The sequence below is a fragment of the Fusarium solani genome (genome assembly GCF_023522795.1).
Source record: "Fusarium solani strain SB1 chromosome Unknown bctg00000002, whole genome shotgun sequence".
NCBI classification, from domain to species: Eukaryota; Fungi; Ascomycota; class Sordariomycetes; order Hypocreales; family Nectriaceae; genus Fusarium; species Fusarium solani.
The window spans coordinates 4260518-4277425 of NW_027072155.1; the positions used below are offsets into that span (position 1 = coordinate 4260518).

Below are 16908 nucleotides of genomic sequence, written 5' to 3' on the forward strand. Positions count from 1 at the left end.
GTGAGTGGGCATGTGCAAGAGTATTTATATCCCCAGCCGAGACTTGTTCAGGGGCTGTGTAACGCTGATGCAGAGACACAAGCAGTTGGAGAATCACGGGAGGCGAGAAAGCACTTGCCCCTAAGATAAGTGATTAATGAGTATAAAGGGGCCCGGGTTTGTGAGTGAGTAATTGCTGAAAGGGTTGATGGTTCAATGACGAACGCAGCCAACAAACCCAAGCGCAGTGTTGTAGTAAATATTCTCACGTAACCGACGAGTCAAGCATCGTGACAAGCCCTTAATAAGAATCCTAAGGTTAAGCGAGGCTAAATGGGGAAAGATTCGTACCAAGATACCTAATTTGCAATACGCATGAAGATTTATTACGCCTATTATAGCCGGCAAAAGCGGTTTTAGTACTGTGGCATCTTGCGAAGCCCAAGATTATAGCTCCTGAATTCTCCTGCCATGGAATGGCTTGAACATCAACATGTTACTAGTTAATTCACATGCCGGGAAGCCAACGCTACGTCAGTGCTTGAAGCTCTCAAGATCGCATGGAAGCATAGACTACATCTGACTTGATGCTCAGATATCCGCGCGAACGAGCGAGCAAAACGGAATTTCGAGCCAGTGACCTGAATTATTTATTGTCTTTCCAAGTTATTCTTCATTGTGTTGGCCGCTTGGGGAAGAGTGCGAGAGGACATTGCCTTCGGAATTTGCTATATGGGTCTTATAGATGCCATCCAAAGCGAAAAGTCTAATGGGAGCTGGGACGAACTCTGGCTGACGTGCGGCTTCAATTCCGTGATCGTGCTAAAATAGTACTTGCAAGTTGCTCCTCTACCTAACAGCCCCTTTCACAGCCTATGCCAAAATACCTAGCCAGCTTTCAAGCTCCATTTTACCATTAGAGGGAGTATTTCGCCTCTTTTCCAAACTTTCAGTTGTCCATTTTCTGCAATACCTTCAACATAGCCTTCATCAGGTTCAACATGCTTGCTTAATGGGGCGCTCAAGACAACAGATTCAACGTTGGCAAGACCCGAGAGGAGTGTCCTCAGTTTCTCAAAGTCCACCTCCTCAAGGCCGGTGGGATGGGTAAGTAAACCGCCGTACAGTTCACTGTTTCTGGTAGAAATCCATATTTTCAGACTCCTTAGGTTTCTGAACCTTTCAAGGTGTAACCAGTGAAAGTCACAGGGCTCGTGGACCTCGGGCTCCAGGTCGTCGCAAGGCTCGCCTTCTTGGCACCTCAGACCCTCATCAGCTTCTTTTCTTGTGGCCATGCCCCAGCAGCAGCGATGGTGCAGAGGGTAGTTCCGGTCAAGTGAGATTTCGATGTGACGGGCATACTGGAGGAAGGCTGGGGGCGGTTTTATGCGGTCTTCGTAGAAGCCCCTCCGTTCCCTCAATATTGGGTGTGAGTTGCAAGACCCGAAGAGTCCTTGGATAGCCAAGTAATCCGTTATTATGAACGTTGTGGATTGGTAGATGGATCTTAGGCATTCTGAGGATCTGTACTTCCTTGTTAGATTGAGTGCAATGGGGTTGTCGTTTTCACGCACATGAGCTTGCATGTCAATAGCATGGTCATATACGAGCCTAGAGCAGAAGAATCTTTTCGTTTGGCCGCCATCTGTTTCTTGAGATTGCACCAACATTCATGGCCATCATATTCCTCGACTTTCTCACATTGTTCAGAGTCCCATGGCTCGACCACACATTCAAAGAATCTCTCCTCGCAGGACCAATGGTCCATCCACGAGGATGAATCTCTTCGACGATAAGGAATGGTATTGGCGAGCCTGCCGACAGAATTGAACATTTCGATAGGCAAGGCATCGACCTCCTCTTGCAAGCGATTCCCGACGTAGAATTCTGTCGTACACGGCCATCGGGCCAAATGCGCCTCGGTTAGTCTCCCATCGCGATGATACCTTGCATGAGTGACAATGTGTTGCCGCAGGCCGACACAACGCCAGAGTTCGAGATAAATAGCTTCACGAACCTCGGACGGCAGACGGGCGACGAATGAAGACTGAGATTGCGAGTGGAACGGCATGGTAGAGCCAGAGGAAGAAGCAATTCAAAACTGAGAGGATATCAAGAGGAGGAGGGAAAATGCGTTCGTTATGGGTGAGACTGATGCCCTCTTTTGATAGCGGGGTTCTTTCTGAAACGCGCACATGATCTGAACTTGTCCAATTGGCTAACCCTCACCCTTGACTCCCTGAGTTTCAGCCAACACCATACAGGGTTTCCAGGCCATATCTACGTCTTCTATCCAATACCTATTGAGAAAACGGTCGAAATGCTAAACGACGGAGATTATTCCGATCACGCGATACAGTCAGCTCGGCGAAAAAGCCGCGGTTAATCGTTCTTAGTAGTCTTGTAAATCACCGCTTGTTAAATCCGGTTAAACCGCTGCGCTCAGTTACCCCGAGAGCACCGAGTTGCCACTTTCTGATTGGTTCAATGTCGACTCCTACGTGGGGCCCTCAACACTGTAAATAGTTGGCCCCGCCTCTCGGTGGTTGATCCCCCGCGAGGTTCAAGAAAGGCATCACTGAATACATAGCAACAAACATCTGGAGACCCCGCACTTTTTTCGACGTACCTACGTTAAACAAGAATCCCTTCATCATGGTGTGTGCCTGCCCATCAATGCTCCACAGTTGGCTAACACAAATCAGCCTAGCAGCGAGACTCAACAGCCTGGCAAAGGTGCTTCCAATCTTCCACCAGCAACGGCAACGGTGCCCGTGGATTCAAAGCCCGGAGAGAAACCTCCTCTCGACTCGTTGATCAGCACCCTCGACTTTGAAGAAGTAGCTTCAAAGACCCTCGACCCCAAAGCATGGGCCTTTTACTCTTCAGCAGCGACAGATCTGATAACAAAGGGCATGAACGCAGCTTGCTATGATCAAATGATCTTGCGTCCTCGCGTAATGGTTGATGTTGAAAAGGTTAGCACGAAGCAGAAAATTCTTGGTTGCGACAGCGGTGTCCCGTTTTACTTCTCACCTGTTGCCATGGCCAAACTGGTTCATCCTGAAGGCGAGAAGGCGGTTGCGCGAGGATGCAAGGAGAACAATGTCATCCAGACTATCTCAACACAAGCATCGTACCCGGTCGAAGAGATTGTCAAAGAAGGAGATGCTGGTCAGTCCTTCTTTTACCAGCTCTACGTCAATAAGGACCGGGGCAAGAGCGAGGACCTTCTTGCACGAGTCCAGGCACTGGGAATCAAGGCAATTTTTGTCACTGTCGACGGCCCAGTTCCCGGAAAGAGAGAGGCAGATGAGCGAGCCAAGGCCGAGGAAGGTCTTTCTATCCCAAGCGGCTCCAAGGCCAAGAGCGATGGCAAGGGCGGCGGCTACGGACGTATCATGGGTAACTGGGTGGATGCCTCGCTCAGTTGGAAAGACATCGCTTGGTTGAGGAAGGCCTGGTCTGGTCGTATTGTTCTCAAGGGTGTCATGACTGCCATGGATGCCAAGCTCGCGGCCCAACACAAGTTGGATGGTATCGTTCTAAGTAACCACGGCGGCAGGAATTTGGACACAAGCCCAGCGACTATCCTCCTACTTCTCGAACTTCAGAAGAACTGCCCTGAAGTATTTGACCAGCTCGAGATCTTGGTTGATGGAGGTATTCGACGTGGAACCGACGTCTTCAAAGCACTCTGCCTGGGGGCAAAGGCCGTAGGTGTGGGGAGAGGATTCTCGTACGCACTCAACTATGGTGAAGAGGGTGTCAAGAAATATGTCGAGAGTAAGTACTTGTTTGAAAAACTGAAATTGACCTAGCTAACTGCTTCATAGTACTCAAAGACGAACTTGAGACAACAATGAAACTCTGCGGTGTCACTGATCTCTCTCAAGTCCACCCTGGGTTGGTGAACACGGGTGCTGTGGATCACCTCGTTCCCGGCCTAGATGGACATCCATATGCGAAGTGGCGTCCTAAGGCATCACTGTAAAGGGATTGGGCTATTTGTTGCGTGGACACATTTTAGGTTACGGTGTTTCATGATTGCAGTTGATGCTGTCATGTGTGGATAACTTTGTTTGTTGCTAATTTGGCTGATGGCCTCTACTAGAGACATGATTGAACCAATGACGATAACTAAGACCTTTTGCCTTTCAGAGGATTACTACGCAGCAAGGGCGTTCATATCGACTATACGCACGGGTGATGATCTCTTTACAGGTTCCGGCAAGTTTTCTGCTGAGGGTAAGATTCACATGCATCAAGTTTTGATATCACTGTAGGGTAGGTAAGTCTCGCCAAGTGAAATACTGAGCAAGACGTAACGCACGACACCCAAGACTTGTTGAGCGGAACTTGAACAAGAAAATCCATGTAAGCTCATATTTCCAACAAGTTCCTTTGAACAAAGAAGTCAGTTGCCAACCGTGCTTGCCGTCGCGGTGTAGGGCTTGACGGCAAAAAGAATCCTCCCCGTATCCACCTATACGAGAAAAATTTGACAAAAAAAGGAATTTGAGCTTGATCATTCGACCACGCCAGGATTCGAACCTTTGGGAGCTGTTAGTGGGGGATTCGATGGCTGATGCTGTGAGTGAACTAACCTGGAATCTCTAGAGAGTTCGGGAGCTCAGAGACCGAAATCTAGCGCCTTAGCCATTAGGCCACGCGGCCGATGGGAAACGGCTTCGTTAAGCAAGTTGATGGGGTCCCTCTGCATCGTAAGCAGATTTTTCATGAGTGGAGGCAAGGATGACCCACGTTGTGGACCGCATCGTCGTCCCGGAGGTGGATTCGGCCGGTGATAGCGGAGCACCGAGAGTCGCCGGCGCGACCCACATTCCCGAGCCCGGATCGGCATTCGAAACCAACGTTTTACTCCAAGAGAAGGCAGGAAATCATGTCAGGCCTTTTGCTCTATCTCCTATCCAAAGAGGTTTGGCAAGGATGAAACCTGCAGAAACCGGGTATTGGAATCTAGGCATAATTGTGGCGGACATTTTCGGTGGGCTCGGTTTCTCAAGTTTAGGCTTTTGCGCATCCACTTAACAAAGAATCACTTATCTGAGTTAGGTTCTCAACGCAGTATTTTCATCCAATCTCTCGCTTCCCATACGCATAGGCTGCGGCCCGTGCTGGGTGTACTCTTCTCGGTCCGTTACATCTGCATCTAGCCTTTGCCACATGAGGGGCCAACCAAGCGTTGCAGGGGCGCTGGACGATGGGCTTCATTCTACTCGCGCATGCGTTTTTCAAAAAGATTGCTCCTTCAAGGTCAAACGGTTTCTTCTGTGACTCAAAGGCCCAGTTTAGGGCGCTAGCCATGCAGCAAACCGGGATAACGGACATTTAGCATGCCATGTTTGATGGTGCCACACAAACCTTTTATCCATTCCTTTGATGTTGGGCATAAAACTCTCTGGAAGCCGAGAGAAGTTCTTTCCACATTGCCTTGTTTGGGCTCGCAATCTATGATGATTACGGGCTTGGATTACCACGTTGCATTCTTCTACTCACGGCCCTCGCATCCAGAAAAAGCGAACTATTTAAACAGCTTCAAACCCCCCTAGAAACCCATACCTACTTCTCCTTCCACATCAACACCATCTTCAAGATTCTACCTTGGCCCAGCACAACAACATTGTGAGAAAGCCTTGAAAAATGGCGGAGAATCTCACCCAGTGGGATCCCAACATCCAGTTGTCGGACACGATCAAGCTAGATGACTTGGAAATCACCTTTCATCGAACCGTTCGTGTCCCAGACAACTTCGACAAGAACAAACTACCCCCATCGCTCGGCCACTTCCCGCTGTTTAATGTCGGCGAACACGCAGCAAAGCTCCCTTCCGTGATGGCCCAGAAAGGCGGCCTCTTCTTCCCCATGTTCCGTAAGTGACGACGATCTTCTACGCCTAGCCTCGGATAGCTGATATGGGAGACTTGATTATAATTAGAGCGCGAGGCCATGTGGATTAGCTTCTCCTCCGAGAAGAATTACGCTGTCAAGATCTACTCTGGCAACGTCAACGTCATCTCAGGCGAACCGGCCGTTGAAACTGCGAGCACCTCTCTCCATCGCCGCAACCGTGTCAAACAGGGGAAGACCGTACAGGATTACATCGTGGTGCCTTATCAGGATTGGCTTGATGGCTTCGCTGTTGAGCCAGGCGTGGTCCGCCAGTTTGTGGCCATGCCGATGAGAACTGGATACTCGGTTGAGTCTCAGGTTACCGGCAATGATACCGTTGGGGGTCTACAGTTTGAGATCACTCGCCTTGATCGTTCTCCAAAGGATAATGACGGTGGCGGATCCGAGGGGGCGAGGTTCACCATCAAGTTGACAGACAACAACACTGAGGTTTTTTGCGAGGTCAGTAACCGCACCCGGGTTGACGATCTCATACGCGTGGCACAAAACATGGGCAGCAACGCCGGCAAGTCCCGTCGGTACCAGGCCATCGAAAAAGATTGTTTCCGGCTTCTTTATCGCGGCAATTCCCTCCGAGGTAATCCTGCCTGCTTTGACATGCGGTGATGGTGGATTGCTAACGGCTGTAGCTGGCACTACACTAGGAGACTACGGAGGGTTCCAGGATGTACGCTACCAAGTTATCCATCGTTCATCTACTATCCTAGCGCTAATATTTGTACAGGGAGACATCATTGATTGCCATAAGAACCAGGTCGGTGGCGGCGGTGGACAAATGCCCACTTACCTAGAGCCAGAAATGAATCTTGCAGCTGGGGGCCTCATCAAGCAAGGCGTTGTTGAGCTGCCTCAACGCGACTACCAGAAGACGAACACCATCACATTCAACGTTCAGATCCTGAACAGTGCTGCCTTTCAGCAGATAACTGGGAACCCGCCGCCCCCGAGCCCTGTTTCTGCCGAGACCTATGCCAAGGGTGGCTACCCATTCTTCTCGGTGTTTGAGGAACCAACCAACGTCACGGGAGACTTCTTTGCCGTGCGCTCCATCGGCCAGCTCAACGGAGATGCCGACCCACCCCTTCAGTTTCCCCTCGTTGACGCCAAGACTGGGGTTGCCCTGGCCAGCGGCACGGTTGGGTTCCTTAACCCGGATGGTGCCAAGAAAGAGTTCAAGTTTGCCTGGGAGATTGCCAAGGAGCTAGAACAGGAATCGAATGTGTCCTGAGACCTGATCCTTATTATGTAGGATAGGTTGTCTCTCCCTCATGGTAGCGAGCTTATCTTGTTTGGGGAAGAAAGAGAACAGAGCTATGAAGCATGTCCATGATGTGTATGGAACATCGAGAGAGATTGGCTTTGCATGTACTGAGGGTGAAAAGTCTTCAAGAAATTGCTTTGTTTGGCATTATCCAAAAGTCCGGACTTGCATTGAAGAACCGACACTATGCTTGAATGAATGTGATGGTGAACGATAAAAACCACAGGGTGGAACTAATGCAAAGGAAAGCGAGCTCTTGTAACAACTGCTCAACTGAGAGGATACCACTTGACGGAGGTGGCGGCAAACTTGAAATATTCAGAACCTGTTCCTCGTGCCTACTACGTGTTGTGAAAGCCGAAAGTCTAGCCAGCCCCGGTTCATTCTCACCGCCCAAGGAGGTGCGCGACGATCAACAACGCCGGTGATTCGAACTCTTCTTCGATTAACTACTCGTGCCTACGCTAGAGCCCAGTTCTACGATCGATGCCGATCTTTACCCCTGTACGCTCGCTTAACCTGTCAAATTTCTTAGGGGCGGCCGCCGCCCTCGGGGTAATTTGACGCGAGTGATGGGCGGTTTCTGACAAGTCCCGAATGATGATTGTTAAGCAACGGCAGTTATTACTTTTTCTTTGACGTCACTCTCCTCCGTCGTTCCGCGCTCTCCGCGGGTGTTTATGAGCCGGCCAGCCTGAGAATCCATGATCATACCTTTCGAGAATTTTCGCGAGGCGGGCGAACGCGGCGTAGAAGGCCAGCCTGGGCTGCCTTGATCTATCTCAAGGTTATGGACTTTGGGTATGGGATAGGGCTAAATAAATCTTCAATAGAGGGTCTAGAAATCACCCGCGAGTTGTATCGATTCTAGAGGCGCGTAGCTGAAGTTCAGAGCCAGCTGGACAGGGGCCATTTTATTCAGAGGTATATACTTATGCCTGAGATCCAGCACAGACAAGTACGGTAAAATGCTAGGTAATAAAGGACAAACAGAAAAACAAAGACCGCTAGGAGCCAAGTAGAAGAGAAAAAGAGGGGTCAAGCGAGAGGCGACATTCTCCCTGCAGAGCAGGATGATGACCACAAGCTTCTAACCCGTCCTTGCGTAGGCTAGGCCAAGCTCACTGATAGCATCGCCCTTCATCAGAACGCCGTCGTAGAATCCAAAGTACGCATAGCCACCAACTGCTTCGTTCTGGTCCAGCCAGGGCACAACCTCTTCAATGAAAGCACTGGTCGTCTCGACGTCGGCCCCCGTCATTCCAAACTCGGTAATATAGACCTGCGAAATACCGTGTTTTTTGGCGAGCTCGATAGTCTTGTTGACGTGATGCTGGAAGTTCCACACTCCATTCTGCTCCACCCCATACCAGTGGGTTACGAGGAAATCGACATGGCAATTGTTGCCGCACTGGTCGAGGAACCGGCTGAGATAGTCGAGACCTCGAGGAGCGGGGTTGTTGGTGACGGCCGGTGAACCGAGGAGAACTCGTCCCTTGAACTTGTTCATGTAACTCTTGTATCCCTCAACAGCCTGCTCCACTGGGATGTCGCACTGCCCGTGCTGATCCGGCTCGTTGAAACCCAGCAGATGCTTAGACCCAGAAGCAATGGCAGCTTCGGCGTCCTTTGTCCAGCCGTCCACACCAATCTTGGTGGGACACCAGACCATGGGATAATACTCCATCTCCGCAGGGATGTCTCCTCGACCAGTCCACCAGTTGTAAGCCCAGCCAATCTTCTTTTGACCCCAGGCCTGTGCCACGTCTTGGTTGGTGAAGGACATGCCCTTCTTGGGTCGCTTGTCAGAGTTGACAGTTTCTGGTACACCACTGGACTTGGCTACCTCAGCCGAAGCGGCCGAAGAAATAGCTCTCACAGTAGTGGTGGCGGTAGTCGATGCGGAACCGGAAGCTGTAGCTGTAGATAGAGACGTCTCTACCGGAAGGTTGGAGGATGGATGATGCTCAATTGAGCCGCTTGTGCGAACAAGGCTGGCCAACGTGGTCGCATTCAGGGGCAGGGGTGAGAGAGTGTTGTAGCCATGTGAAGTAGTAGCTTCATCCACTGAGATGCTGGGAGTGACTGAGGCCAGCTCTCCTCCGGGCAAAGTGTAGTGGCTGCGATGATACGAGAGATGCTCATGGGCTTTGCAACGCAGAGTTCGACTGGCGGCAAGGGCCGCATAGGTAGCCAAAAGAAGTGGTTGGATTCTCATTTTTTCGTTCGTCTTTCAATACTTTTTGTCCGGTTCAAGTCTAAGATAACGAGATCGAAGAAGCCGTGATGAGAACAGGAAGTAAAGAGAGAACTGCGTACAACGCTTGTGTTCTAAACGAGTGTCAGAAGAAGTGGACAAAAGAGTGACTGGCTTGAAAAAGCTGTTGTGGCCAGGCTGGTTTCCGATGCTTGGATTTATACAACATGCTTTACTATTATTATTTCTCACACGCATTCATAGTACCTAATCCAAACTCTTGGGAATGTTCCACCAACCCATGCTCAAGTGCGGCTCTCATTCCGGGACTCAAATCGTCCGATGAGCATGGATCAGCTGAATCTGAGACAAGGGGTTGACGCAAGTGAGATTGAAGGGGAGGCAGAAAGAAAGCACGAATGGGTATTCCCAGAGAACCTTGTATGATGGAAAGGCCACTAGCAACGCCCGTTAGTTTCGACGGCTCACGCATTAGCGCAAGTGCCCTCGTATCGTAATGAACCTGGTTGAGTGCCCTCGCCGGAGTGTTGGAGGCCAAGTGATGTATTGATCATCAAGTGTTGATCAAGAGGCTTGGTTTTGTATTTTAGTCAAGTGCTGTGATGTATTGATCATCAAGTGGCAATTACGTCAAATGAGAGTGGCTGATGTTGGTGGTTAGGATGTTGATCTTGTTAGTGCAGTTGATCTGAACGCTCGCTCAAGGCCAAAGAGAGATTAAAGACAGGGCGCTACAATCAAATGGCTGATGTCTTGTCTTTTTTGAGAGGCATTATTACAATTAACGTAAACAAGATGGTAGGCTTGAATGGGATGCCTTACCAGGGGAGCACATGCATGACACATCATGGAGCACGACACGTCACTGCTATAAAACGATGGTGGGAGGGCCGGTAACACGCATGAGATCCATCGAGATGGGATACTTTGCTCCCTCTAGAATAAGTACCAAGATAATCTCGACACATGAACCGCCACTGAGACCAGGACTACTAGGTACATATGCGAGTTGCCATTCCATTGCTATCCCTCCGAGATCCTCACCGAGGACAAAGGCAAGATTGGCCTAGATAATGACCTTGTGCGTTGCTGGCGCCTCGGCCTCGTCGCCAAAAAGATTGATGTCCCACCGTGGCTTGTCTGTTCGGATTTCCCTCGATCAGCATCATCGCTTGCGCATGGTCAACCCAACTATCACTCACTTGCAATGTACGGGATATTGAACCGCCTCTGTTCCTTGCCTACCCCGTCAACCACTCGGAGGTCGTCAGGGGACAGGTCAATTTCTTCAAAGTTTGAGGCGATGCGAGCCGGGGAGACCGACTTGGGAATGACGCTGTGCCCACCGCTCTGAGCCCAGCTAAGCCTACGACGGGGTGAAAGGGCCGTGTTAGATTGATGTGCACTGATATTCTGTAAAGGTACCCGACGGTGCTTACAAGATTTGGGTGGGAGTAACATCTTCGCCTCTCTCGCGGGAGACTTTCTCAGCCAGTGATTTGATGTCTGGATGGGAGAATAGCAACGGGACATTGAGCATGTTGTTCCCGAAAGCCTATTTGCAGAGTCAGTTCAACCTCTAATGAGATGGTAACTGGGAGGATATACGGAATAGGCGGTAATATGGATGTTGTTCTCTTTGCAGAAGGCAATCAGATCGTCCTGTCTAAGCAAGGGATGGCGCTCAATCTGATTGACGGCTGGAACGACAGATGTACCGTCGATAATCGCCTTGAGCTAACATAGGAATTCTGTTAGCACTCCTAGAAGTATCACAAATATTGCAGTTCACTCCAGCTTACATGTTCAACGGTGTGGTTGGACACTCCGATTGCTCGAGCCTTTGATTGAGGCAACTTGGTCATGGCTGTAGATTCCACCAACATGAGTGATTGAAATGACAATGGCAAGGGATGTTTACTGACCTCTCCAGGTGTCAACAATCGAGATTGAGTCATCAATCACGACGTCACCATCAGGCTGATTACCCCCGGTCAGTGGGAACAGGTCCTGGCCGACATGGACGGAGCTCCGCTTGAACGAGATTGGAAAGTGAACGAGGTAGAGCTTGGACGCGTCAAGTTAGCAAAATCATGTCGAGGTCCATATTCCAAAGACTGCTTACATCAAGATACTCGAGACCAAGCTCCTCCAAACAGTCATCGAGTGCAGATTCAACGACTTCGGGGTCATGTTGACTACGTAGGGTGTGAGTGAAGCAACTGGCAGGATAGAAAGAGTACGCACGAGTTCCACAACTTGGATGTCTGGTTACACGACCTGAGTGAGCTGCTGAGTTCCAAGGCGGGGGGTACATACGATGAAGATGTCCTCACGTCGAAGGCCTGGAATCTCCTGAAAAGCCCTCTTCAAACCCTGAGCGACCTCGGGCTGATTTCCGTATCTACAAATGACGTTAGCTGTGGAGGAATAGATAAGCGCGTAAGAAGATCAATCCGTACACTTTGGCAAGATCCTGATATCATGTTAGTAGGGGCACGACGCCACTGACAAGTAATAATTATGAGCTTACCAAATGCCTGTAACCAACTTTCAGGGCCTCAAAAACACCCAAGGCAACCTCGCCGGGCGACGATTGCCAGGTCCCATAACCCAGCTGGCTATACCGAATGCGTCAGCCATCTCCCCGCCTTGCGGTAATTTTCGTCACTCACGGGATCTTGTGCCCGCTGTTGAGAAGAACTCTTCTGCCAAGAGACATTGCGAATCAAGGTTTCCGGTATGAAGTTGCGATTTGTTTCAAAGTGGCGTGATTGAATGAGATTGTCGCTTGGATCTCAGGGCGACCGAGTCTTTATATGCGCACAAGTATCGCAGCGGCAATTACAGGACGTGTTGCTCATAGAAGAGCGATTTATCGATTACAAATCCTTGAGTCTGGAGTTGAGGCGCTCCAATCACATTTCTCGATCAGCTCAGAGGTCTGGGCGGAGAACGCCCAAGCTTATCCCGCAGTGGCTTAAGAGTACAGTATCTGTTGAGGTACCTTCAAGGTACTTGAAGGCTGAAGGGCTTGGTCCTCCCAACACGACTTTCTTGACGACCAAGCAGGAGCCAATGCCAGAGGCACTTCCCCGTCTCCTGCGACGGCAACCGCGGGTCTGGTTGTGACAAAGTATCTAGAGATAGAGTGACATTTCTTCGAGTAGGTGTTAACCGGCGTCAGAAACACTGATCGAATTGGCATTGTTGGTTGTCCTGTAGCGATGTGTACACACCATCTCCCTAGCATCCAGGGTCGGGGTAGTCACCATCTCACCACTTATTGGCTCGGGTAACAAGCTAGGCTGGAGCTACCAAACTTACATTACCCCCATTGTGTTTTATCTCCCCAAGAGGTGCTCATAGAGCGGAAGAAATATGTTCTTTCTTTCTCTATGTTAATTAACTACTGATATACCATATTTGAACCATCTCTTATGTGTCGATTGCTTATGATTGTAATATCAGCCAGGCAACCCAAGCCCTTCTTAGGTGGGAAGATGAGCCTGGCGCTGGTGATCTCTGGACACGGCTAGTGTAACCGCCATGGACCCCTGCTGGTGGCCCAACTCACCAATCACACACCACTCTGTTCAGGACTGCAGTAGGGTAGGTTATGAAGAGTTGTCCTAGGGAAAAGCACACGCTTTTGCCTTGGAGATTGTCAAGAAGCCAGAACAGGAATCGAATATTTCCCAAAACCTCATCCTTGTTATCCAGGATAGTCTGGCTATTCTTCATTCGTGGTAGGAACGGTATTGCCCTGGGAAGCAAGAAAGTTGAGTCGTGGAGTAAGGCAAACCCACCACCAAGTGACCCCCCTGGTCAACCTGGGGTTGCCGGGTGCAGGTCCAAGGTCTCCCCTGCCGCTTTCACAGTATCAAGACCCGTCCGGCAGATGCTAGGAAACTCAGTGACAAGCCCGTCGCTTGAGCGCCCTCGTCGTCCTGCAAATCTACCAGAGTTTGGGCTGGGGCAAGGCCGGAGTGTCAAGGCGGGCCATTACAACGTTTACTCGCAACTCGTATCCAGATACTCACGGTATTCCGAGACGAAACGCAAGCGACACGTGACTTAGCACAGTGGCTGCTTTTAAGGCCTCTCTGCTCACCCCCTTTGGCTGTGCAACCCCACTGGCTGAGTATCAACGGCCTCTCTTATTCCCATTTCTGGGCCCTCAAGCTCTGAAGCATTCCCGACGCCCTGCCCACGGCCGCAACCTATTAGTCCATTGTTTATTCTCTGCGTAAGTATGAAATTATTATTATCTACGTCAGCGTTAACTATATATTCTTTGCTAGATAAGTATTTTACCCAGTGACGTGAGCCCTCATCGCCGCAATAAAACTAATACATACCTATCTATCTAGAAGGGCACTATCTCTTCTCAGAAGAGGTTCATTGGTATATAGACTTGTAGAATCTGGGTGGGATTTTGTCGATTTAGATGTCTTACCTACTTACTTATCTAGTTATTATTCCTACCACGCCCCTGAGACCGTAGTTAACCAACAATCAATATCCCCGTCGCCACACCAATCTTCCCTGCTAGCATCAATGCACACTTGAAGCAGCACCTGCCGCCTTCTCTCTTCCAAACGACAGCATTCCTTGCCCGGTGGCTGCACCACGCCCGCGCAAACGTGTGGGCCGCTTCGCCACTCGTCGCGTTAATCACGATCACCGCCGCGTTGCCCATACCCGCGCCCGGCTCGGCACGAGGCAGGTCCCGGATCTCCAGGACCTGGAAGGTATATTGGCTGGCCTCGTGCGGGTCGATGCGGTGGGTGCCCCGGCACGGCGGAGCGGCCATGAAGATGCTGTTGGAGCGCAGCGTCATCGTGGCCATAGTTTTGCTCTTGGCCAGCCAGAAATCTAGCCGCGCCGTGTACCGCGGCGGCTTCCGGTCGCCCGTGGCCACGGTGCCTGTGGTGACGGGGTCCGTGGCGACCTTGCCTAGGCGCAGGGTCTGCAGCTTTACCGAGTCCGTAGACATAGGCGGCGGCATTGGCTCAACCCAGTCGGCTGCCTTACCCTGCTTGCTCTCAACAACTGGCATCACGGTACGAGCCATGCCGCCATCCAGATTGGTTTCCTCCATGTCCGAGATCACCTGGCGGGCCTGTAGCTCCAACATCAGCCCAAAGGTGGATTCCGGGAGAGATGGCGAGAGACACGGTCCGACGAAGCCACCAAGGCACTTCATCCTACTCCCTCTTGCGTCGGTCAGGGGCGCCAGGACCTTACCTAGCACCGACCGCACGCTCCAATACGAGGCCTGGGGATAGACGATGCCGTAATTCCCCTTGCGCGCCGGAACCACCGTGTTGGGCATCCGCGTTGTCAGGGTCGTCGATAGGCTATAGAGCATCCCCAAGATTTGCCATGGAGAACGGCCCCCCCGGGAGGACCAGGCCGCTTGCCCAGTCGAAGGCGCGAATGTGTATTTGAAGTTCGTCTGCTTTCGGACCAAGCAGTTTTGTCACCGTGTCGCGCATCTCGTCCACGTACGGCCACTCCATCTCCTCGGCAAATTTGATGATGCCGTCCAACTGTCGCTCTTTGATCGTCCTATGGGCCTCGAACATGCCGTTATCCTTGAGCTCCATGTTTTGGCCCCATAGCTCAGCCACGATCATGTCGTAGACGATGCGGTCGGTGATGCCACCGTACCATCTGCGCTTGTCGCTCGCAATACGTAATGTCACCTCGCGGGCCTCCACCAGTTGCACTAGGACATCTACGAAGTTGAAATTGCCGCGTGGATTCGCCGTCTCACATGCGATAATGCCGATACAACCCGTGCCCTCAAAGCTGGGTACAGGCGAGTTACTCATGTCAGCAAGCAGATCAGATATCTGGTGCCGAATCTTGAAGCCCTCTTCGGGGTCGAGCCAGGTGTATCTGTTGGAGGGGGAAGTCAGCATGATAAGAGTAGGTTTGTTCCACCGTGGCGGATTCGATTCCGGTGAAGCGGCTTAACTTACTCGCTCGGCCCAACAAGCTGCCGGACTTGCTCGAAGCCTCTCTTTTCTGTCCAGTCCTCGCCTAGCCCATCTCGTGTAATCGCTTTCCATCTCTTATGGACAAAGTCTGAGGAGAGAGATGGTTTGCCGGAAACACGCCTCCAATTCCGCTGAAATCGTTCTGGCTGTTTTCCCATCTCTCTCCAAAAGCTCAGCTCCGCCGCCCAACCAGTCAAGGAGGTTGAGCCAGGAGACCAGCCGGCGTACTTGGCGTCAGCTTCAACGTCGACTTCAAGGATGTTCTTGGCCACGTCCAGGATTGAGTCCGGTATAAACCGTAACGCTATTAGATATGATTAGTAACAGAATCGGAAGAGAGCGCAAGTAAGCGTAACAACCATACCGAAGGCGGGGTGAAAAACTGGCTGAATCTCTTCCAATTCCGGCGCTTCCCCTATGCCAGAGAGCCATGAATAGCATGAAAACCTGTCCGGCTTGTAGTAAACCTTGTGTATAACAAGAGAGCCTGTGTCATCGTAGGGCCCAAATAGCGGTTCTCGTGGACCTAGACCTGACACCTGCTCGGCAGCCGGCGACGGTCTGGTATTTAAAGGCTGGGACGCCGGCACCGGGGACGAGGTTTGCAAAGCCAACGATGTCGGATCTGATGCAAGCGCCCGCTGCCGCACCGCTACGGCCGATGGGTCCGCAGTGGTTGCCACATGTACAACTCTCGGTACCGGTTTGGCTGGGATCCTGTGGCCTCCGGTAGAGAGCATCTCAAGCCTCAAGCTAGCGGTCTCTGAAATCAGGTCCGCTATGTCGTCGGCCGCGTTGACTAGGTTCTGCAGCTGGTGCGCATCGTTGCTCCGCATGATTTCGTCGCGCATCTTGACGTGAGTCTTCTTGCGGACGGCCGGCAGGAGAGCTGTAAGCGAGTCGTTGATGGCCTTCAACTGGGTGAGCAGATCGCGGAACTTTGGCTCGTCGGCCACGACCCAGCGCGCCTTGGTCAGCGGTGAGGCTTGCTTCTGCGCCGAGGCTGTCCGGTTTTTGAAACTGGAGTACGTCTTGCGGAAGGTGGTGAGTAGAATCTCCCCTGTTGGCTTCTCGGCCGCGGTCGTTGTCGTCGGGTCCTTCTCTTTCCCCTTGGTCTTGGCTGGCGGAACTAGTCCGTAGCGCTTCTGCAGTACCTCGACGTCTTCAAAGGTGCGCACGAAGCAAGTCAACAGCCCGGCGACGGCTGTGAGAAGGGCTGCTGTCTGGAGTGACTCGTCAAGGACAGCGAGCTCATCCTCGGTGACTTCCGTCTTGGACGGATCCAAGTTGATTTCGTTGAGTCCCACTGCTTCTCCCCAGATCATAAGCCGAACTCTTTCTACTTCGATCTTGGTCTGAAGGAGTTCCCGGTCGATGCCGTACCGTGCGGCAGCCGAGAGCGTGTCGAGCATGTGGACGCAGGTGGTATAAAGCCCCGCCAGACCGAGGACGCCGATTGCTGTGGCTGCAACTTCCATTGTTGTCGTTGTTGATGCATGGCACTGTCT

At 51.4% G+C, this 16908-nt stretch overlaps 6 protein-coding genes across 6 annotated transcripts; 2 read left to right on the forward strand and 4 right to left on the reverse strand.

Moving 5' to 3' along the window:
• Positions 1 to 866: 866 nt before the first annotated feature.
• MRS44_005295 (uncharacterized protein) lies at positions 867 to 2050 on the reverse strand (the record flags this gene model as incomplete). The annotated part of the gene is made up of 2 exons (XM_046268592.2): positions 867 to 1503; positions 1554 to 2050. 2 exons carry the CDS (start codon positions 2048 to 2050, stop codon positions 867 to 869), a joined length of 1134 nt encoding a protein of 377 aa, XP_046135548.2.
• Positions 2051 to 2634: 584 nt separating this feature from the next.
• On the forward strand, positions 2635 to 3973 carry MRS44_005296 (uncharacterized protein; the record flags this gene model as incomplete). The annotated part of the gene is made up of 3 exons (XM_046283909.2): positions 2635 to 2637; positions 2685 to 3765; positions 3816 to 3973. The coding sequence occupies 3 exons, from the start codon at positions 2635 to 2637 to the stop codon at positions 3971 to 3973; spliced, it is 1242 nt and encodes a 413-aa protein (XP_046135547.2).
• A 1670-nt stretch (positions 3974 to 5643) lies between these two features.
• MRS44_005297 (uncharacterized protein) lies at positions 5644 to 7141 on the forward strand (the record flags this gene model as incomplete). The annotated part of the gene is made up of 4 exons (XM_046283169.2): positions 5644 to 5872; positions 5939 to 6490; positions 6543 to 6580; positions 6638 to 7141. 4 exons carry the CDS (start codon positions 5644 to 5646, stop codon positions 7139 to 7141), a joined length of 1323 nt encoding a protein of 440 aa, XP_046135546.2.
• A 1123-nt stretch (positions 7142 to 8264) lies between these two features.
• Positions 8265 to 9392, reverse strand: MRS44_005298 (uncharacterized protein; the record flags this gene model as incomplete). The annotated part of the gene is made up of 1 exon (XM_065622538.1): positions 8265 to 9392. The coding sequence occupies one exon, from the start codon at positions 9390 to 9392 to the stop codon at positions 8265 to 8267; it is 1128 nt and encodes a 375-aa protein (XP_065478610.1).
• Positions 9393 to 10458: 1066 nt separating this feature from the next.
• On the reverse strand, positions 10459 to 12114 carry MRS44_005299 (uncharacterized protein; the record flags this gene model as incomplete). Its single annotated transcript, XM_065622539.1, has 12 exons — positions 10459 to 10532; positions 10595 to 10758; positions 10832 to 10947; positions 11001 to 11123; positions 11195 to 11259; positions 11318 to 11459; positions 11518 to 11590; positions 11640 to 11659; positions 11712 to 11796; positions 11855 to 11868; positions 11926 to 12013; positions 12068 to 12114. 12 exons carry the CDS (start codon positions 12112 to 12114, stop codon positions 10459 to 10461), a joined length of 1011 nt encoding a protein of 336 aa, XP_065478611.1.
• Positions 12115 to 13899: 1785 nt separating this feature from the next.
• On the reverse strand, positions 13900 to 16878 carry MRS44_005300 (uncharacterized protein; the record flags this gene model as incomplete). The annotated part of the gene is made up of 5 exons (XM_065622540.1): positions 13900 to 14602; positions 14643 to 14755; positions 14807 to 15299; positions 15383 to 15704; positions 15765 to 16878. 5 exons carry the CDS (start codon positions 16876 to 16878, stop codon positions 13900 to 13902), a joined length of 2745 nt encoding a protein of 914 aa, XP_065478612.1.
• Positions 16879 to 16908: the final 30 nt, after the last annotated feature.